Source organism: Chrysochloris asiatica, unplaced genomic scaffold, assembly GCF_000296735.1.
Source record: "Chrysochloris asiatica unplaced genomic scaffold, ChrAsi1.0 scaffold00210, whole genome shotgun sequence".
In the NCBI taxonomy this organism is placed as follows: Eukaryota; Metazoa; Chordata; class Mammalia; order Afrosoricida; family Chrysochloridae; genus Chrysochloris; species Chrysochloris asiatica.
The window spans coordinates 2,988,929-3,011,078 of NW_006408728.1; the positions used below are offsets into that span (position 1 = coordinate 2,988,929).

The window sequence follows — 22,150 nt, forward strand, 5'->3', positions numbered from 1 at the left end:
AGTGTGACAAAACATTGTATGAGTGTGTACATTTTAATTTGTCAATCTCTTAATGGGAATTCAATTTGTTAATATCAGCATATTACAATCATACCGCTTCGATATTTGTTCTAGGAATGATAGACAATGGGAATGTCTATTAACTCAAAAGTAAAGATTTTGCAGAAAATCATAACTGTCTTAAGATTTTGGAAATATCCTCCTCTGTTTTTTTATGCTCTTCTGTTAATGGTTAGTTACATGTCCTAGTTAAACTTTAAGATGAGGAAATGCCTCACTAATTTCTGAATTTTACGAGGTAAAGCTTGGAGAATGTTTGAATACAGAGAAGCTCCATTCCTTGTAGATTTATCAAAATATAGATTGCAAACTGAGACAGACATAGCCTTCAAATGTCCTTAAATAATCTGTCTATAAATATAAAACTGAAAAGTAACAAACTGCTATTTTCTTACTTTGGGCATCTCTAATGTGATAATGTATTGTATGAAAACAAAAAATTAAAAAATAAAACAATACATAATAAAAAATCATCTTTAGCAAAATTTTACTTAAATGTGTTATAAATGATATTGCTTGATGATTTCCACATTCTGTTGGGTCACTTCTCTTTGGAAGAATCACAAACAGGGATATCTTCCAATAGGTTGGCCATGTGGCTGTCTTCCAAATGTCTAAGCAGAGATGAATGAGCTTCTTCAGTGCTACATCAGTTTATTGAAAGATTTGAATTGGTATTCTATAAATTCCTAGAATCTTGTTTATTTGCCAACATCTTCAGTGCAGCTTGGACTTCTTCCTCAGTAACATAGGTTGTTGATCATATGCTCCCTCTAGAAATGGTAGAGTACTGACCTTCTTTTGTTGTTGTTGTAGTGATGTTTTCTATATCAGTCAATATTTTGCCTATAGTATCCTTTAATATTGCAAATCCAGGCCTGAATATTTTCTTCAGTCCACTCAACTTCAGAAATGCTGAGCGTATCTTTCCCTGTTGGTTTTCTAACTCCAGGTCTTTGCACATTTTGTCATACTTTACTTTGTCTTCTCTAGCTGCCTTTTGACATTTTCTGTTCGTGTTTTACTTCCTCATTGCTTCCAGTTCATTTAACTTCTCTACACACAAAAGCAAGTTTCAGGGTCTCCTCTGATATCCATTTTGGTCTTTTCTTTCTTTCCTGTCTCTTCAATGACCTTTTGCTTTCTTCCTGTATGATGTTCTTGATGTTATCCCACAGCTTTTCTGGTCTTTGGTCATTATTGTCTAAAGAATCAAATCTGTTCTTGTAATGGTCTCTAAATTCAGGAAAGGTATGTATCAGATACTTATTTAATCTGTATACTGAGCAAACAATCTGAGAAGTTGGATTATATGTAGAAGAGTGTGGCATCAGTACTGGAGGGAGACTCGTTAAAACCTGAGTTATGCAGATGATATGACTTTACTTGCTGAAAGTGAAGAAGTCTCAGAATATTTACTGACAAAGATCAAGGAAATACTAAAATGCTACTTTTTTTCTGGCTTGATAATGATGGTCAAAAACATATCCATTACATCATCATTTCATAAAATAAGGCTGTGCTTGTCTCAATTTTAATTTCAAGAAGTCGCATAGCTACAAATAAGAAAAGGTCAAATTTTCAAAATTCACTTTTTGAATGCTAACTCAATAACCGATGCATACTTCATCACACAGAAACTTAAAAACTATATTTAAGCTTTTGTGAAGTCTCCAGTTTCCAGGAGCATTTTTAATTCATGAAGGGAGATGCATACTTCTCCAATGTGCTAATTGTTTATGAAACCATAGATTAATAACATATAATGCTCTTGTTTGCTTTTTAATTCTGCTATAGAGCCTGAAATCTGAGGACATTTTGCTCTCAGAGAATTGTAGTCACAGTCAGAGTCCATAATAACATCTTGAGCCTTAACATTGTTTCAGAATCCAATTCTTGAGTACTTCACACACCTCTGACAACCAAACAGCCAAAGTCAGACTAAGTGCCTTTATTTAAGCTACTCCCTAAGCCAGCACAGGGCGAGACCTTCATCCTTTCAGAGACTTGCCTGAAGTTGCCCCTAATGGAAATTGGGGATTCAGGGTCACATGATTGTGATGTCATACCCAGTGGGCCTCAGAGCCAATCCTATAAGCTTTTTGCTAACCTACAATAATTATTTTCTCACTTCCATAGTTTAGTCTGTAGATATGGTACAATGATCTGCCTGCCATCAGTCCTGATTGTGGAAGGAGAAACCTTTGTTCTTTATGCCCTATAAACATCACAGCGTGGAGGTGAACCTTTGGATTTCATCATGGCATCATGCAGATGGTTTCCTTTATCTGGATGATTTGTGTTTCTTTTGTCTTCTTTATCCTATTTGAGACTTAATAAAGAGTCACTGTAATATACATAGCAGTTCTGGTGTATAGTTATACATATAATGCCATAGAGTTATTTCCAACTCATAGCAATCCTGTGTAGAGAGTTATTTCCAACTCATAGCAATCCTGTGTAGGGAGTTATTTCCAACTCATAGCAATCCTGTGTAGGGTTTCTGAGGAGAGGCTGGTGGGTTTGAACCACCGACTTTGCCATTATAAGTACAATGCTTGTCTTACATCCCAGGACTTATTCTTGTTGCTAAGTACCATCCTAGCGTCCCTGTATAGGGTTTCTGAGGCTTGAAATTTTCATGGAAACAAAAAGCCTCATCTTTCTCACACGGTGTGGTTGGTGGCCTTGACCTTATGGTTTGCAGTCCAGTGCTTATCATATGGAGCTTCCATGTGTGTGTGTATATATAGTTGTTGTTGTTAAATGCCAGCTGGTTGGTTTGAACCTCTGACCTTGTGGTGCAAACTGACCTTGCCACACCAGGACTTTAGGATAAGCAATCAACCGAAAGGAAACTCTATTCAGGCTTGCTATGAGTCATGTAAACAAATATTTATATTTGGGATCTTTTTATCTCCCTTGACAATTCAAAGGTTGTTTGTTTGTTTGTTTGTTTGTTTGTTTTTTAGCAACTGTAACTATCCTACGTTACGCAACTGGTTTTTAGAAACAAAATTAATTTCCTTCATAGGTTCAGATAACTGCTCAAAATAAACCCTATGCTTTCATTTCTTTGTTTTTGACTATTTTTTAACACAATTATAGGACAATATTTGGGGTCTTTAAACACAGAAATATAGGTATAATATTTTGGTCACCTTATGCAACTCTGGCATTTTAATTTATTGTTGCTATTGTTTGTTGTTAAGTAATTTTGAGCGAGTTTTGACTCATAGAGATCTGGTATAGGGGATCCAGGAGTTCTGTTGTGGTGATGTAGGAAAACAATGGACCACAACATCAGTTTGAACCACAAGATTGGCTGTTCAGGCTCACCACCTGCTCCTGGGAAACCATACACATGGTTGCTATGAGTTGGAACTATTTGACAGCACTTAATAACAACAACATACAGTTTCCAAGGAGCAACTGGTGGATTTAAAAGGCCTAGACTTGCAGTTAGCAGTCTAGTGTTTATCCTACAGGGCTATACCATTTATCACATCTACATAAATGGCAAGTGCATCAATGAACAATGGGAGGATTAATAAATGCTTGAGGCATTAGATTGACAATGATTTTATATCTTCAGATTTATTTTTATTGGCATGATTTGATAAATGAAATTAAATAAAAGAAAATGTTTATTGCCTAATATTATTATTTATTTCACTTTATGATTATTACAGAAATAAGGAGGCATGATAAAAAATTATCCACTCCTGATATCATTCATATACATTAGGTATGTTTCTTATCCCACATGTATTTTGAAAAGAGGTTATGTTCTGTCCTTAAACATTTCCTTTTTTGGTCCATTTGATAGAATAAGATGATGGTTAACCAAAACATTATCTTCTTTATAAGTAAGTTTTACTGATTTCTCCAAGTTTTTAAATAATATAAACAGATAGATGATCTGAACTTCCATGTTTTCCATTTCTCTAGTATAATGTACAATTCCATCTACTCATAAGCATGCATTTCTCACATTTAAAATTCCTCAGGGAAGTAAAGACTTTTATTTAGAGTTATCTGACTATGGTCCAGTTTACCTTCAGAAGGAAATTTTTCTTCAGAAGGGAAAAAATAAACCCAAATCACTCTGAAGCTCCCTTGAAGGGCAGGACTTCAGTCTACCAATGGATGAAAGAATCACTAGTCTTTAGATTCACCTTTGTTACCACTCTGATTTCATTTCCAAAACCCCTTATTTATCTGAGGTAACACACAGCCTAATGATTGTTGGTTCTCAAACACACAGTACTCTCTGTATGTCTGACACACATAAAGAATCCATATGCTGCCAAACCACTGCCCTCAAACGAGACAAAGAAAACATCCTCCTTTTTTTAGCCTTTAGCCATTGCCTAACCCTCCTTCAGATGTGTTATTTCAGTCCTATTCCCTTCCTGCCCTAAGAGAAAAAAAGGAACCAACTCTAGGTTTATCTTGATTATTCAACAGAGAAGGAGCCACATAACATATGATGCGTCTATGTGCTCTTCTGTTTTCTTTTTACAGTTAGTTGTCCCGTATCTTAGAGAAGAGTTACAGATTTCCACAAAATCAGAGTTCAGAACAGGACAATCAATTAGCATATATGCATAATATTAACTAAAATTAATCAGGTAAGATTATTTCAGTTTTATGCATATTGTCTGGTAGTAACCTTAAAGAGAATGTGGTCAGTATTCTGGGTCACAACAGGCTGAGGACTTCAGTCAATCTTGGCTGCTTAATAACTGAATCATGCTTAGAAGACATGAGCAAGTATAAGCACAAAGTATTTCAGTTTTGTTATGATTTTTAGTTTCAAATATTTGGCTTTTAGTGAGATAAGATAATTTTTCCAACAATTATTAAGAACTGTTCAGACACTCAAATAATACTCTTGAAGACAATATTAAGAGTTGTAGAAGTTTACTGTTGTTTAGATTGTTATGTGCCATCAAGTCACAGCGACACTGTATAGGTTTCTGAGGCCGTAAATCTTTGTGGGAACAGAAAGCGTCAACTGTGTCCTGCATAGCACCTGTTGGGCTTGAACTGTTTACCCTCTGGCGCTCAGTCCAGCATTAAATCCTACAGAGCCCTCAGCTGTACGTAGTATAAATATAAAAAACCAAACAACTAAAATCAATTCTTACAGGGAGAGTGACAGCACTAATTATAAGCTAATTTATAGTTTCTAATTGATGATACAACTGTATCCTATTTTTCCATAAAGCTTTAATTGAATCAGCTGCTATTGCCCTGGAAAACGAAAAGCAGCTGGTCAAAAGATCCTAAGGATTTTTACAGGCAAGCTTTATTCAAATGCTATTATTTTATGCTATTATTCTGTGAACTTCTATGTTCTCAAAAAGACCAGTGGTATTTCAAAGTCATTAATGAGATAGAGGGAGGTTATGCTGATAATTAGCAGGACACTTCACCCTAGTCCTTGCTGGTATGGCCTTAAATTCAGATTTCGCTTGTACCACTTCTTCCCATTACCAGTCAAAACAACCGTAACAAAAACAAATGTCAGTGTTGGTTAGAACAAAGATAGAAAGACTTTTGGAAGGAGTGGAGCATAGTAGATATATATTTTGTTTTCTTTAAGTCAATTCTTGGATAAAGAAAATATACAAGTTTTGTATATATTAGTATTAAAATATAAATGAATAACTTAATGTGTATGATCTATATTTAACTAATACCTTTTACATTTATTGTTATATTTATAGATATTAGTTATAGTTTACTAGAGGTTATCTGAAAGATTTGTTTTCCTTCCTTTTGCGACAAATTAATACCTACAAGAAACAATTCTACTGTGCTAGTATTTAAGGGAAAAAAGTTGTAGAAAGCATGAATTTCAGTGTCATATCTCATTCAACTGTTGATGATGGCAATTAAAAAGCTTCCCTTATGTGATAAAAAGAGCAATCACTAACAAAAATAGTATACTGAGATGTATAATGAGGGAAAGAGATGGAGATGTCCTAGTGAAAATATTCTTAGGGATCATGGTTTTTACAAATTTCACAACCTCAACGTAAGAATAATAGAGAAGTAATTTATATAAGATTTTTAGAAAATATTTACGTTAATCCAACCAAATTATAAGGAATTTTAGAACTACTGCGCTCTTTATGATAATTTAATTTTTCTACATATATGTGTCTTATGTATACATATTTGTTGTTGTTGTTAAGTGCCGTAGAGTCAGTTCCGACCCATAGCGACCCTGTACAGGGTTTCCGAGGGTGTAAATCCTTACGGGAGTAGAAAGCCTCATCTTTCTCCCGCAGAGCGGCTGGTAGTTTCGAACCGCTGACCTTAAGGTTCGCAGCCGGATTCGTAACCACTACGCTACCAGAGCTCCTTTATGTATACATATATGCTAATAAAATTAACATATAACTTTCTAAGCATGCTTTTTTACTATACCTAATTCTTCCTCCATTGTGGAACCTTTATTTTGTGAACCAGAAACTCCCAAGACTCTGTTGAACAATATAGAAAAAGCGCTGCCCCAGACACCTACAATAAAGCAAAAACAGAAAATAATTTAGAATTCATCAGGACTTAAATCAATTAGCAGTAATAGATTTCGATCACTTACCCATTAAGAAGTGCAAGGGGTTTTCATCATATTTCTTCACAACTGTTCCCATAAAAAATTTGCTTCCAAATAAGTCAGGGGCCATAAAAGTACCATATTTAGCCATGCCAATCTCATATGGACTGAATTCAACCCAATCTGAAAACATGACAATTAATGGGAAAATGCTGCATCAATGTACATAAAGTTCATTCACATAAAATCATGCTTTCATCTTATTTGTTTATTTAAAATATTAAAATAAAAATACTAATCAAATGCGTATTATGTATATGACATTCAGAGGAGTCCTGGAGTAGCACTGTGTGTTGATGCGCTGGACTGCAAAGTTAGTTTGAACTACAAGGTTGGCAGTTTAAGGTCACCAGCTGCACCTCAGAAACTCTATACAGAGTCGCTATTGGTCAGAACTGACTTGACAGCACTTTATGATAACAACAATAAGAGTTCTGGAGTTCCAGTGTGGTACTGTGGGTAAAGCACTATAACACAACCTGTTTGAACCACAAGGTCAGCAGTTCAAACTCAACAGCTACTCCTCAGAAACCATACAGTGGGATTGCTATGAGTCAGCACCAACTCGATAGCACTTAACAACACCATAGGAGTCCTAGAGTCCTATTGTGGCACTACAGAATAAGCAATGGAATGCTAGCCCAAAGGTTGTTGGTTCAAACCCATCGTTTGCTCCTCGGAAACCCTATGTAGGATTGCTATGATTCAGAACCAACTCGATGGCACTTAACAACAAATAGGACTCCTGGTGTAGCGGTGTAGGGTAAGTACTGAACTGCAAGGTTGGTTTGGACTGTAATGTAGATGGTTACCCCATACAGGGTTGCTAACAGTCAGAACTGACTCAATGATACTTAACAACAACAAGTTAAGAAGCCTTGGTGACACAATGGGCTAGGCATTGGGCCTCTAACTGCAAAGTTGATAGTATGAACCTACCAGCCACTCCTCAGGAGAAAGATGAGGCTGTCTTTTCCAGTAAAGATTTTCAATCTCAGAAACCTAAGGCGCAGTTCTAGTCTGTCCCGTAGGCTCCCAGAGCACCAGAGCAAAAACCTACCTCTTTCTTGGGTTGTAAAAACTGAATAATCAATGTGATAAACACTTGATGAATCATAAGCACAATAAAAATGTTAGTCAATACTTTGAATTAACATCTGTTGAATGACAACTGCATGGGTACCTTTTAAATCAAGTATTTAAAATTACTCCCTGGGAGTAGTCCATTGAGAAAAAAAGTGAGGCTTACTATAATTCTGAACAGGTTCTAGATACAAGTCTGTTCATTACATTCCATTCACTGTGAGTTTTTTCAGCTCCGGATATGACCAGTGTCACTGAGGTAACGTCCCAGGAAATACAATGAATTACATTGGCCTTTGTCAGAAGTGCCCCTGTATTGCAGGATGGGTTGGCCAAGGTACCCAAAAGTGTGATATCACACACTGTTAGAGTATCAAATGAGAACAACAGTAAAAATAAATGTTTACTTCTGAGATTTAAGAAGCAGGAAAGTAGAAGCATTTTGCTTACTGACTGCCATAAACATAGACTAGTATTCTTTTGGCTCTGAATTATAAAGCTTAGCATAGTGTTCTGAATGACACATATACATAACATGACCCATTTTAATCAAAAGATAGGCAGCAGGAAAAAGAACAGATACTATCTAATAACACTAGACAATATTGTGATAAAAGTCAGAGAAACAGACACTTAAAATAGTTATCGATAAGATTAAATTTTTATTTAAAGGTTTTTTAAAATATCACTGACTAAATACTAGTTTTATAGAATATTCTTTATAACCAAAACAATCTATCTAGTTTATTATGTTCTTATAGTTTCAAACATTCTTATGTCACAGAGAATAGGTTAAATTAGGAAAGTAAAATTAGCGTAGTGGTTACGAATCGGGCTGCGAACCACAAGGTCAGCAGTTCAAAACTAACAGCTGTTCCGTGGGAGAAAGATGAGGCGTTCTGCTCCCGTAAAGATTTACAGCCTTGGAAACCCTGTACAGGGTCCTATGAGTGGGAACTGACTCCACGGCACACAGCCACCACCATGATGATAAATAAGATAACTGGAAACCACTGTTGAAAGGTTCTAGAGAATGTTCAGAAAGCTGGGAATCACATACCTGCAAACATCAACTCTGAAACATCAGGTTTGACATGGAGACAGGTGAAAAGAGGTAAAGGGCATTGTGCAGTACTGACTTTTTCTTTCAAACTACTTAACGTAGTGTTCATTCTCTGTCCACAGGGAAAAAAATGGGTTCAAATAGACAAACTTGTATAGATAAAAAGGTATTCAAAATGCTATTTCCAATTTGAAACTTTGCTAAAATGCATTTTCATAATAAAAATAAAATATTTTATTTATATATTTATTATTTTAAATTAATAAGTCTTAGTGCTTCTAGAAAGCTCACTGTCCTGAATAAACTGCAAAAGTAAGCTCTTATGGAAGTAATTATCTTTAGGCTACAAACAAACACTACTTGAAGGACTATATCTACATTTGAGTGGAGAAAGATTTGACAACTATGAAATCCTGAAATAATTTAGGCCCAGAACTAACTCTTTGGCACAGATAGATTCTTCTTTACATCTCTACTGAATCGTCAAAAGAAATGTCACACTGCAGTCATGTTGTAAGTGGACTGGTTTCATGTGGGCCACTTACTTCCTTTTCTGACTTTCTTTTAAGGTAACTTATGTTTTTCCTCTATTTTAAAAATAAATCCTATACTTACTTTCTCATTTAAAAAGATTCCCTTTGAGTGGTTTGACATTGACAATCACAGGTTAATTTGTATATTGTCCAAATACATGGAAAACAAAGTGTTCTTTGCATATCAAAACTAACATGTAGTTTGAATGAATTAGTAATCACAAGTTCAAAATGCAAAAGTACCTATAATATGTGTCAAAATATGTGCTCAGTACACATCGATGAAAGACTAAACTGAATCAAATGATGTATATAAAATATATCATCTTTTCTTTAAGTTAAACTGTATCAATTGGTATATATTGCCTACTTTTATTAGAGTAAGAGTTGTAGATTTTAACATAGCTTACATTGTGAATTAGTGTTTCTCCTATTAACATCCCAAAAATATCAGTAAAGGTAACAGGTTGTCCAGAGCTTTTCTTCTTCCATAAAGACTCAACATATCTTTTAATTTTCTGTGGTGTGAGAAGTAAAAGGGGGTTGTGGCTAACATTTTTCATCAGCTCTTCATTAATTTCCTCTAATCCTTTCTCTGGAAAATCAGGGTCAGAATATAAGGTTGACATGTACCTGTAAAGAAAATGAAACATAGCAAAGTTAAAAGTATACATAATGGTTTCCAAAGACAGTAGGCATTCTGTAGAAAGAAAAATTAAAAATGGAAGACATAATTGATTAACTAAATTATCTGAGTAAAGATATCAATATATTTAAAGATATTGTATTTGGTAAGATAGAGGGCAAACCAACGTGAGAGAAACCTTTAAAGAATTGGATAATAGGTACACTAGCCACAACAGTGGGCTCATACAGACCAAGGGCAATGTTTCTTCTGTTATACATAAGGGCAACATGAGTTGGAAATGACATACTTGAATGTTGTTTTGGTGTGACACTGTAGGATAAGCACTGGACTGCTAACCACATAGTTGGTGGTTCAAACCCACAAGTCACTCCTCAGAAATCCTATAAAAGGTCTCTATGAGTCAGAACAGACTCCATAACACTTAAAAACAACAACAAAGATGGAATAGCAAGCATTTTAACAAACTTGGCTTTCTTTGCTTCCTTGGCGGCACCAAGAAATCTGAAGCACAAAGGTATCACCCCAATTTCTGTGTAGTAAAATCTAAATTATCACTTTACTAATAAATGATTCCCAATGAAGCTAATCAAGTTAAAGATAATAATAATAGTGTGTTAAACACAGCAGGAAGAGACCAGGTAGTGTAGTGGATTAGGAGTTGGGCTACTAAACACAAGGTCAATAGTTCAAATCTACCAGTCTCCCCACAAGAGAAAAATCTTTGCTTCTGTAAAGCTTCACAGCCTTGGAAACTCTATATAGGGTGGCTATGAGTCAGACCCAACTTGGTGGCATGCAACTACCACCACCAAACAGCAGAACATCTATAAAGGGTGAAGTGGCACAATGGTTAATCTCTTGGCTGCTGACAGATCATTGATTCAAACCCAGTAGGACTTTCACATGAGAACAAATCTAGAGATTTGGTCCCATAAATATTACAGCCTCAGAGTCTAGGAAACTCTATGGGGAAGGAAGTTCCACTCTCTCACATAAGGTCCCTATGTGTCCAAAAGAAATCTATTGCATAAAACAACTAAAATATGTTAACTGATGAATGAAAATGTTGTAAATGTATTTCTCTATAAATCTGGAAAGATTGACCTCTGATTCTTTAAACATATTTACATGATGTTGTTGTTGTTGTAAAGTGCCATTGAGTGGGTTCCAACTCATAGTGACTGCAAGGAGTGACTGGTGAGTTTAACCCACTGACTTTGAGGTTTAAATGGACCTCCTGGTTGGCTGCTTACCACACCTGGGCTCCTCATTTTCTCCACATGAATGCATTTAGATGAAGTGTGAAATCATGTCAGAGGGCAAGGACATCTCAATTTAGGTTTTAAATCAGGGTTTTAAAAACACCAATGCCTGAATCAGAATCCTCAGGAGTGAGCAAAGTTCTATGCTTAAAGTTGCTACAAGTGATTCTTATCTGCCACTAAGGTTTAGAATGACTGGAGGAAACCCTGGTCATTGGAGTAGCAAATATCTTAAAACACTAAAGAAATCTCCATCTTAATTTTCCCCATAAAATGCTATTATATAAGCATTTTGTTACTCAGTTATTCATTAAGCAAACATTACCTAAGAAAGACCAAGCACCATACTAGACAGAAAAGATTCAACAGTGAGTAAAACATAGTTCCCATCTCAAATAACATTATCTTCAACAATAGCTCTGGTAGCGTAGTGGTTACGAATCGGGCTGCGAACCTTAAGGTCAGCAGTTCGAAACTGCCAGATGCTCCGCGGGAGAAAGATGAGGCTTTCTACTCCCGTAAAGATTTACACCCTCGGAAACCCTGTACAGGGTCGCTATGGGTCGGAACCGACTCAACGGCACTTAACAACAACAACAACAACATACCTTGATATATTTTTTTTAGCATGTTATTTCTTATGTGGTAACATAATTAAAATTGTCTTTTTTTCAGTGTTCCAAAATTATTCAGACTGTTTAACTGAAACTTCTTATTATTGGATTCAATTTTATTCACTTTAATGAATTGGAATCTATTGTCTATATAAGCAGAATTTTAAATGGTAATGTCATTACAAACAAGGAAGTGAGTAGCTGATAATTCCTTAGGCCAGTGGCCAGCTATGTGAAAGGAGAGAACAGTGCTAATTTGAGTAAGAAAAGAAAAGGCTAATTTCATGATTCTCACAGTTCACTCATGTCTGTTCTCCAGGTTGTTTAATGCTTGTATTTAATGAAGAACAAATATCACCCATCCAAAAATAATTTCAGAAGTAATTACCGTAAAGGTAGTAGCATAAAGATAGAAGATTTGTCTTTCTCTTAGATCATAGAAAACTTTCTGGGAGGTCTAGGGATTCTCCAGATATTTCCGTATTACCTTATTTGTGCCAAATAATGGTCATATATCAGCAGAATATAAAACTTTACACAATGCAGAAGTGTAATTTGTTTTTCCAAGTCTTTCCGAATTCCTTCCTTTGAACTTTTTACCTTCTCACCTATATTTTTCATGAGAGACTGTTAATATGAGTCATCCTGACCACCTTTTCTTCCGTCTCAGGAAGTGTCTTTTCTCCACAGTTAAAACCCTCATGAGTACTTTTTATCTTGTCCAATCTTGTCTGTGCCTGGACCCCTCTATTTCTTATCTTCCATCTAGCTCACTACACTATTTTCTTTACCTCAGACTTCTGCAAAAATGGTGAAGTCTCTTAAATTCTGAAACAAATAAAAACATCTCCCTAGATTCTGTATTCCCTTCAAACACTGATTCTGTCTCATTCTTACCTTTCCAACCAAGCTGTTTAAAATAGTTGTTGTTTTGTTAGCTGACTATGAATTGGCTCTCAATGCATGTTGGCCCCTACACAAAGGGAATGGGCCATTGTGATCCATAGGGTTTTAAGCGGGCTGATTTTCAGAAGTAGATCATTCTCTTCATCTGGCTCCACTCAACCTGTTCAGACTGACAGGCATATACAAGCTTTGACTGAGAGCCAAATGGAGACTGGGCTTGAAGAGCAATGTCCAGGAATGGAATTGGATCTTCTACATGGAAGGGAAAAAATTCTACCACTGAACTACTACTGCCACTTTGCTTAAAATAATACACAGCTCTTATTAGATTTGGGGAGTGCTGTGGTTCTGTAAAGCAAGTACTAGACAGTGAACAACAAGGTTGGTAGTTCGAGGCCACCAGTGGCACTGCAGGAGAACACTAAGGCTTTCTGTTCCCACTAAAATGCACAGCCTTGGAAATCCTATGCCTATCACTGTGAGTTCGAACCAATGCAGCAGCACTAACAATAACAACAACTTAGTAGAGTCACTTTTTTTACTCTAAGCCCAGTCTCTGCTTGTCTCTCAGTGGAAGCTTGCGTATTCCTGTCAGGATAAACAGGCTCAGTGAAGGTACTGAGTTCAGTTTCAGAACACCATAAGAAAATGAATATTGCAATAAAGTGACTCACATGAAGTTTTTGGTTTCCCAGTGTATATAAAAGTTATGTTTACACTATAGTGTAGTCTATTAAGTGTGCAATAGCAATGGTGAAACTCAACCACAACAGTAACAAGCACTATGAAGAAGCTTGGAATAATGTAAGAATTACTGAAGTGTGATGTAGAGACATGAAGTGAGTACATGCTGTTGGAGAAAATATCACCAATAGACTTGCTTGACAAAGGGTTGCCGTAACCCTTCAATTTGTTAAGAAAACAAAACAAAAACACTATAAAAACAAAGGTCAATGCAACTAGGTATGCTTGAATATATGTGTGTGTGTATAAATGAAGGAGCTCTGGTAGCGTTGTGGTTACGAATCCGGCTGTGAAACGTAAGGTCAGCAGTTCAAAATTATCAGCTGTTCCGCGTGAGAAAAATGAGGCTTTCTGCTCCCGTAAAGATTTACAGCCTCAGAAACCCTGTACAGGGTCATTATGAGTCGGAACTGACTCCATGGCACATGACAACCACAACAATGTGTAAATGGCTGTCCTATAATACTTACAAACCTCTGAATTACATTTTACATAACTTATTTTCAGAACCCTGATTGGAGAATGTAAGATGCTGCCCTAAATCTGTAACAAAAGCTGTAACTGTGGTTCTACTCAAGCCTACAAATGCAGGGAGCTTCAAAAAGTTTATGGGAAAATCCCATTATCCTTTAATTCCATCTATTCAAGGACATTTTGAAGGCACTTGTACACAATTATACCCTAAATCAGCACATGGAGCCTAATGTTACTCTACTAGATGAGTTTAAGAAAGTAGGCTTCTTGCATTATATTAGTCAGTGATGGGCAATAGGTATATAACCATTAGTAAGTACAAAGAAAGAAAACCACCTAAAGAATAAAACAAAATGGTTGAGTGGGTGCACTCTTCTAAGGGTCCAAGTTTTCAGTAACATTACTCATTAAACAGGCAGGTGCTTGCCCTTTCCTTCAGGGGAAAGAATAATGATGGGCTACACCCTTCTTGCAGAAGAGATAAATCTGTTGAGGGTACAGAGAAAGTAGCAATCATGCTGCTGGTTTTAACTGAGAAATCCAGACCCAAAATATTTAAGAAATTATACGTTCTTGAAATGTGAACCTATCTTGACTCTATAGTTGCCCACGAGATGGGTGTGATTTTATAGAAAGAGCCATTGTACAAGGGATCCAAAGGGCTAGATATGAGTTCTGGATTTGTTGATGATCTTGGCCAAATCACTTGACTTCCAAGTCAAATCTTATTTTATTTAACAATGAAGAAACTCATATCCATCTCATGACATGAGATGATGCTGAGACTTTAAACTGCTAGACTTATCTAATATATTTTATGAAAGACAAGCCTCCCCATGGCTGACTGAGTGACTAGAAAGGTATTTTAACTCAAAGTCCCACACTTACGTATTAAAGTGACAGTCTTATTTGAGGCATATGAACAAGAACTTCTATCTGATCTTTAATTTACTTTTTTGATGTCAAGGGAAAGAAAGTATGCTATCTCTTTTGAAAATGTTTAACAAATATGTTTGTAAAGATGTACAGGTACAAATATTATACATTTATGTTTTAATTCTGCATATTTTTACTGAGCTAAAATACAAAGGATCAATTTTAAATTTAATAAGATGCAAACCAGTGAAATTTATTTCATTTTTGCATTCAAAGGTCATTTTGCTTCTTCTGTGAGTTAAGGTATCTTGCATTTCTGTCTATTTGCCCTACAGAGGAAAATGAATACCTAGTGAATCATGTCAACTTCAACATGCTTGCTGAAGGTCTGCAAATCAGCAAATTATAAGAAGATTAAATTAATTATGGGTGGAGTATGTTCTTCCACTTCTATAATATTTATCTAGAATTATGTAAGTTGATCTACTTTTTGTTTTAATCACATTTTAAGTTACAAGCAGGTTGAAAGGAATTAACTTATGGCAAGAGTCATAACTTACAACTAGATATAGATTTGCCTTCAAAAGGTATTTTAAAACCCAGATTGTTTCATTAAGTTAGAATATTTCAATAATTTTCATTTAACATTCAATGTTCTAAATTCTTTTTTCTTTTCTAATGCTTGAGTTAAGTTCTAAACATTTAGAATAATAAAATTAAGATCATAATTACATACTCAGTCTTGTGGGGTAACTCACTTCAATTGAGTTAACTAATATAGTTCATAAATTTTATAGTCTACAACTTAGCTTGATGAGTAATGTCTAGAATCTTGTGAGGGGCTGTCTGAGTTCAATTATTGGTCTGTACTCATCTGGAGCAAAAGAGAAAGAAAGAAACCAAAGACTCAAAGAAGGGACACAAACTATGGCTTCATCTATCCTGAGATCTAAAGAACCAGATGGTGCCCAGCTACCACTATTGGCCATTCTAACCAGGAACACAATAAATGGCCTGGGATAAACTAGGAGAAAAATGTAGAATGAAATTCAAATTCTTAAAAAAAGACTGCATTTACTGGGCCAGCCAAGACTAGAGGAACCCCAAGAGGAATCCCTGTGATACCCTTTAAGCTTTGTACTGAAATAATATCCAGAGATCATCATTCAGAAAAATAACAGATTGGCTAATTTAAAAAAGAAAAATCATCTCTATGAATCCAGATGTTCAGAATTTACCCTAAGGCAAAAATGAAAAGTTCAAGATTAACAAGGAAGCTAGATTAATAGAAACGGAGCAACCAGAAAGGAAATAATGAGAATGCTGACACATATTGAAAAATGTAGCAAATGTCACTGAATAATATGTATACAAATTGTTAAAAGAGAACCTAATTTGGTGTGTAAACTTACACCAAAAGCACAAAATATTATAATAAAAAATGCATACTAACCATGTGGAGCCAGAAAGACCAGCAATGTAGGTAGCACAGTCCAAAATCCCTGATTCATATAGTGCTTTCATCACACCGGAGAATCCCACCATGGCTCGGAAACCCCCACCTGAACCCAAGATGGCTACTACAGGCACCTGGAATGATGAAACAAAAGAGTTCACATGTGAAGTAAGAATCATATATTTATCTTCTTTTAGTCTTAGTTTTTATATTGTACCTTCAACATTTGCCATAAAGAGTTGTAAATTCATTTATACTTTAATGTTTTCTGTGTTTTAGAGGAAAAAAATAATATTTCATATAAGAAAGGCAAGAATAAACGTATCTTAGGAATCAGACACTATTAAAATGATAATTTACTCTACTTATTACCAATAATAACTTGCAATTTGACATCTTTCAAATTTTTGCTTGTTTTCAGGTGTACTGTTTAATGTGATCCTTTCTGAAATCAGTAAGGTGGATAGAGGGAACTATCTGTCCTTTTTATAGATAAAAACTGTGAAAAGATGATGTTCCTTACTTAAGATCTGTTAGCTAGTAATCTGGAGTTGAATAGGCACTTTGCTTTCTAATACTGAGTCCAGAATCCTTACTGTTTTTTTATTCTGACTTATTTCAAATAAAATACTAAAATTATTTATGGCTACTATTTAAGCCATAAAAAGTATTTGATCAACTAACAATAACTACAGATTGTATTCTTTTTTCTTTAATTCATGCAATAAAATTGAGTATTCTCTTTATCAAGCATTGTGAGTGGATCTGAGCACTACAGCTGATTCACATGAGGTGATGATGTAAAAGTAAATATGACAATGATAACAATAGTGATGGATGGTATTCACTGAATGCTCGCTATTTGGTAAGGACTTTCTTAAAACTTAACTGAAATTGTTTCATTTAATCTTGTCCCCAAATCTTAGTATTTGAATGTAAAATGATATTAATAATATTTCTCATACTTCTCTCAGATTATTAAGGGAAATAGGCTGTGCTTTTTTTTTTTTTTTTTCTTGATACATGGACATACAGTCACGATTAATATCCTCCATTGCAAAAGACAATTCTGAAGTCTTTTTTTCACAAATTTTCATATCTTATCATTATATCAAGTTACTTATCTCCTGGGAGTCCTTGGTGTGACACTGTAGGATAAGCACCAGACTGCTAACTGCAAGATGATGGTTCAAACCCACCGGTCACTCTTTGGAAACCCTATGCAGAGTCTCTATGAATTGGAACTGACTCAATGGCAATTAACAATGACAACACTTATCTCTTAATATCATTTCATATTTTAAAAGGGCAAAAGAAAAATATGTGATCACCTTCTGTTTAATAAGTCTTTAAAAATGATGCACAAAAATGATTGAAAATATAATCAGCATATTTTTTTTTGTCTTGGAGGTGATTGTCAATAGAAAACACTAATGATTTTATATAAGAACTCATTTCACAGTAAATCATTTGATAATATACTGACCTAGACTATTTTACTCATAGTCACTTTTTAATGTACCTAGTCAAGGTGACTGAATATGACATTCACCTTGTCATCATGTCAATTAGTGTAAAAGGGGATTGTGAGTCGAAGCAACTTAAGCATTATACTGACACTTCCTCTTCATTAGTAACATAGATAGGTGATCATAATCATTTGAATTATGTAACAGTTTCAGCAATTATTGCTTAAAAATTGTTTATCTCTTCCCATTGATAAGATTAAGCATAAAATGAAAAAGAATAATTATGTTTCTTACTTCAGCAACACATTATAGAGTTTATTCCTGTGTTCTCTTCCTAGTTGGCACCCAAATCACTCATATGTCCTTACAAATTTGGAAAAAAGTGTTTAAAAATGTTAAAGTGAGACCCTTTCTACTTCCATTTGTGCAAAGAGTCAATTTTTCACAGTGCCAGCTGCCTCCCCTGCCTGATTCCAAAGCACTAACCTACGTACCTGAACATATCAGCAAGAGGCATGTGAGACCTAGTTTTGCCACCCTTATTTGATCACCTCCTGCCCACCTATAAAAGAGGTTGGAGGAACTGAATTGGAAATTAGGGATCCAATACTTAGAGTAAGAAACCCCCTCCCAAAAGTAGAATGTATTTTTTTTTTAAGAATGTATTTTTTTTAATTTTTTAATTTTTATATATTTTTAAGAATGTATTTTTAAAAGATTAAATGCACATATAATCGGGATTATTCCAATATTAAAATGGTTTGGGGGTTTTGAATAGCTTGTTTATGTATCCTTGATTACTTTTTTTTTTTTTTAGTAGAAGACAGAATCACAGATGACAATCACTGATTATAATAATTTCATGCTGTATTTTCACAATAGTATCAATTCTAGGAGTGCTAGAATTGGTACTATTCAGTGTGTTAATCATTGAACTGCTAAATGCAAGGTCAGTGGTTCAAACCCAACAACCATTCAGAGGGAGATAAATGAGACTTTCAGTTCCAGTAAAAGATACACAATGTCAGAAACCTTATGGAGTAGCTGTATGCTCTCCTATAGGGTCACTGCCAGTCAACTTGATGGCAATAAGCTAGGACCAGATATGGCAGCCTGGGACTATGGAAATGCTAAATCCTACAGCAAGCTTTGCCTCCAATATCCTCTGCACAGTACTGGCCTCCCCCCAGATGCTGTTCAGTCCATTTCTGCCCAAGGATTTAGGCAACATTTTTGTATACAGTTAGGGGATTCATTGACTCTGTTTGCTTCATAAAATATGGTAAAAGTATCATGTATTCATCTCATTTCTACCTATTTTCAATCTTGTATCATGAAAATTTTATACACAAATTTTTTTAAAGTAAATTTAAATTAAATAAAACTATAGTGTTGCTATTCAATTGTGTTTTTAATTTGGCCCTTGGCCCTTTAAACCCAGTCATTTGCCTCAGATGATATTTATTTGATTTCTAGAAATAAACCAACATTACCTGAAACGAATCAGAAGTCCCTGTCTCCTTATACCTCCTTCATTGCTCCTGACATGTATGTACTTGCTTTCCACTCCCTGATCCTGTTTATCCAACAGCTCTGTCTACCACAGTGGCCATCTGCCTTTTAGCCCACTCACAGGGAAAACTTATTGATTACCTTCAAGATCCCTTCGGCACCTGCTTTCTAGCCCAGGTTCTACTTTATTCCTTGGAGGTTCACATCCTACCACTACCTTACATGGGAAAAATTCAACTCCATCTCCTGAGTCCTTGAAAGGACTTGGAAGCCCACCTCTGTGCAGTTCATTTTCCTGTGCTCAACAATAGAGAGCCCTACATTGTCTGTGTGTCAATATTAATAGTTTGGGAATGAAGAATTAGCAATACAAAGTGGTAATGTCAAAAAAGAAGTGGGAAATGAGAATGAAAATATTCTAGAACAGGAGTGGGGAAACTTTTTCTGCCAAAATTTACATAACAATTTGTGGGTCATTCAAAATTATATAGCCCACCTGCTGAATGTTTTCCATCTCTGTTCTAAATGAAGGAAGCAGCATAAGCACAAACGTATTTTTTACAAACTCAAAGTAAATTTATGTCATCTCTTCCTGTTTTCCTTTGTACCCTCTACCATCACTAGATGATTTATTTTTATTCTGGAGTCTTTCGTTTAACTCATGACAATCAAATACAGAAGAGCATTTGGAGAATAAATGATTGAATGACAAATTTACACTAAGATTATAATCTCTAGGGAAGGCAACTGCCACATATTTCTCCTGCAGAGTGGCAGGTGAGTTCACACTGCCAATCTTTTGGTTAATAGGCAAAATCTTAACAACTGTGCCACCAAGGATCTGTAAATCCATTTTAGAATAAGAAAATGTAATGGGTGGTGCCACCTCTCTATTAAAAATCTCCATATACACAACCAAAAAACAAACCCAGAGCCATCAAGTTGACCCTGCCTCATAGCGACCATATATAGGGTTTCTGAGACTAAATCTTTTCTTGAGGGGAGCAACTAGTGGGTTTGAACGTTGGGGTTAGCAGCCCGATGTCTCACATACAGCGCTACCAGGGCTCCTTCCTCATACATAAAGCCTTACATATTTTTCTCATAGGAAATAACTCTGTCATAATTCATAGAGAATTTACACTAACTAGAGAACTATTCTAACAACAAGCTTGGTTATAACATTTGAATTTAAAAGAAGGTTAAAGCAAAAAGGGTGGTTTGAAGAATTACTGCAAGTGGACACATGGAGTTTGGGGAAATGGCAGTTGATTGTAATGGAGAATTAAAGATGCAAACATAAGAAAAACAATTTTTTTTTTTAAATCTGAGGCAAGAAATTATGTACTCTAAAAAAAACTCCCATACACATGACTAGAATCAGTAAATTTAAAAATATTTTGTGTTTGTTGTTAAGTACCATTGAATTGGTTCCAACCCAATCGACCCTCTATAGGGTTTACAAAGAGCATCGGGTTAGCTTGAACTACCAATCTTGCAGTTCAAACCGACCCCTGTGTGTGCCAGGTGTATGTCAGTAGTAGAACTCTGCTCCATGAGATTTTCAATGTCTGTATTTTTAGAAGTTGATTTCCAATCTTTTCTTCTAAGGAATCCCTGGGTGGAATCAAACCATCAACTTGTCAGTTAGCAGCCAAACACACTAACTGTTTATACCACTTAGAGACTAAAAGGAGGATACTACTTCCAAAAAACCAAGTCATTGAAACCTCTATTGAGTACTCTGTCAGCCCTGGGGTCAACATGAGTCAGAATTGACCCAATAGTAACTGGTTTTATTTATGTATTATATGTCCCTGGTAAGCATATTTACTATGCTTGGTAAAGTGGAGAGTCAGTGAAAAAGAGGAAGCCCTCTAATGAGATGGAGTGACACGGTTGCAGCAGCAATGGGCTCAAGCAAACAGTTGTGGGTACAGTGCAGGCCCAGGCAGTGTTTTGTTCATTTGTACACAGGGTAACTGTGAGTCAGAACGAATTCAATGGCACCTAACAACAACTACACATTTCATTCAATTCTTTAGTAGTCCTAGCACTCATCCTCTAGCCTCAAGGAGAAACACTATTTCCATTTTACAAGCAGAGATCCAGAGGTTAAACAATGAACCCAGATTCATACAATTCAGACTGATTTTATGTTTTAATTTAACATTGAGGCCCTAATTTGCTAACTCTGTGATGAGAAGTAGAACAAGACTAGAACAGTCCCTACATTCTGACTTGAGTGGAATCATTCTCTTTCTTGCCACAATCACCACATGGTCCACACCTCCACGTCTCAGGGAGGTCAATAGGCCAGTATTAACAGAAAGTGAGGATTTTGGCAGGGAGCTAGTCAAATAGAATCAGAAGAATCACTTGGCCACAAATTAAAATAAAAATGGAGAAATGTTATTTTTGTTATGGGAATGGGTGGTGGTGAATGCACTGTTTTTGCTAAGAGAAAGAAATCCTAGAAATTACTTCCAAACATGAGTTTAATATTTTTAAATGGATATCCTAGAGTGAAGGCAAAATTACCTCATTTTTGGTCTGCTGCCTAAAAGTCAATATATCATCATTTCTGGGAATATTAAAAGCTAAATTCTATTTTCCCAGAAAAACACAGCACACTTTTCCACAGAAGGAAGAGTTTCCAGAAGCTCTATAACGTACAGCAACAATTGCTTTCTGTTTTTTTTCTTACTGTGAATATATATATATATAGCTCTGGTAGCGTAGTGGTTACGAATCGGGCTGCAAACCTTAAGGTCAGCGGTTCGAAACTACCAGCCGCTCCGCGGGAGAAAGATGAGGC

The 22,150-nt window shown here is 35.6% G+C and overlaps 1 protein-coding gene across 2 annotated transcripts in view; it reads right to left on the reverse strand.

The window, feature by feature from the left end:
- Positions 1–22,150, reverse strand: part of PLA2G4A (phospholipase A2, group IVA (cytosolic, calcium-dependent)) — a 164,392-nt gene that overhangs the window by 57,102 nt on the left and 85,140 nt on the right. For both annotated transcript variants that reach the window (XM_006872693.1, XM_006872694.1), the window contains 5 exons: positions 16,349–16,485; positions 9,781–10,003; positions 8,835–8,949; positions 6,677–6,814; positions 6,502–6,594 (listed from right to left, as the gene is read on the reverse strand). In XM_006872693.1, the coding sequence (XP_006872755.1) occupies positions 6,502–6,594; positions 6,677–6,814; positions 8,835–8,949; positions 9,781–10,003; positions 16,349–16,485 (706 nt within the window). The remainder of the gene's footprint in view (positions 1–6,501; positions 6,595–6,676; positions 6,815–8,834; positions 8,950–9,780; positions 10,004–16,348; positions 16,486–22,150) is intronic.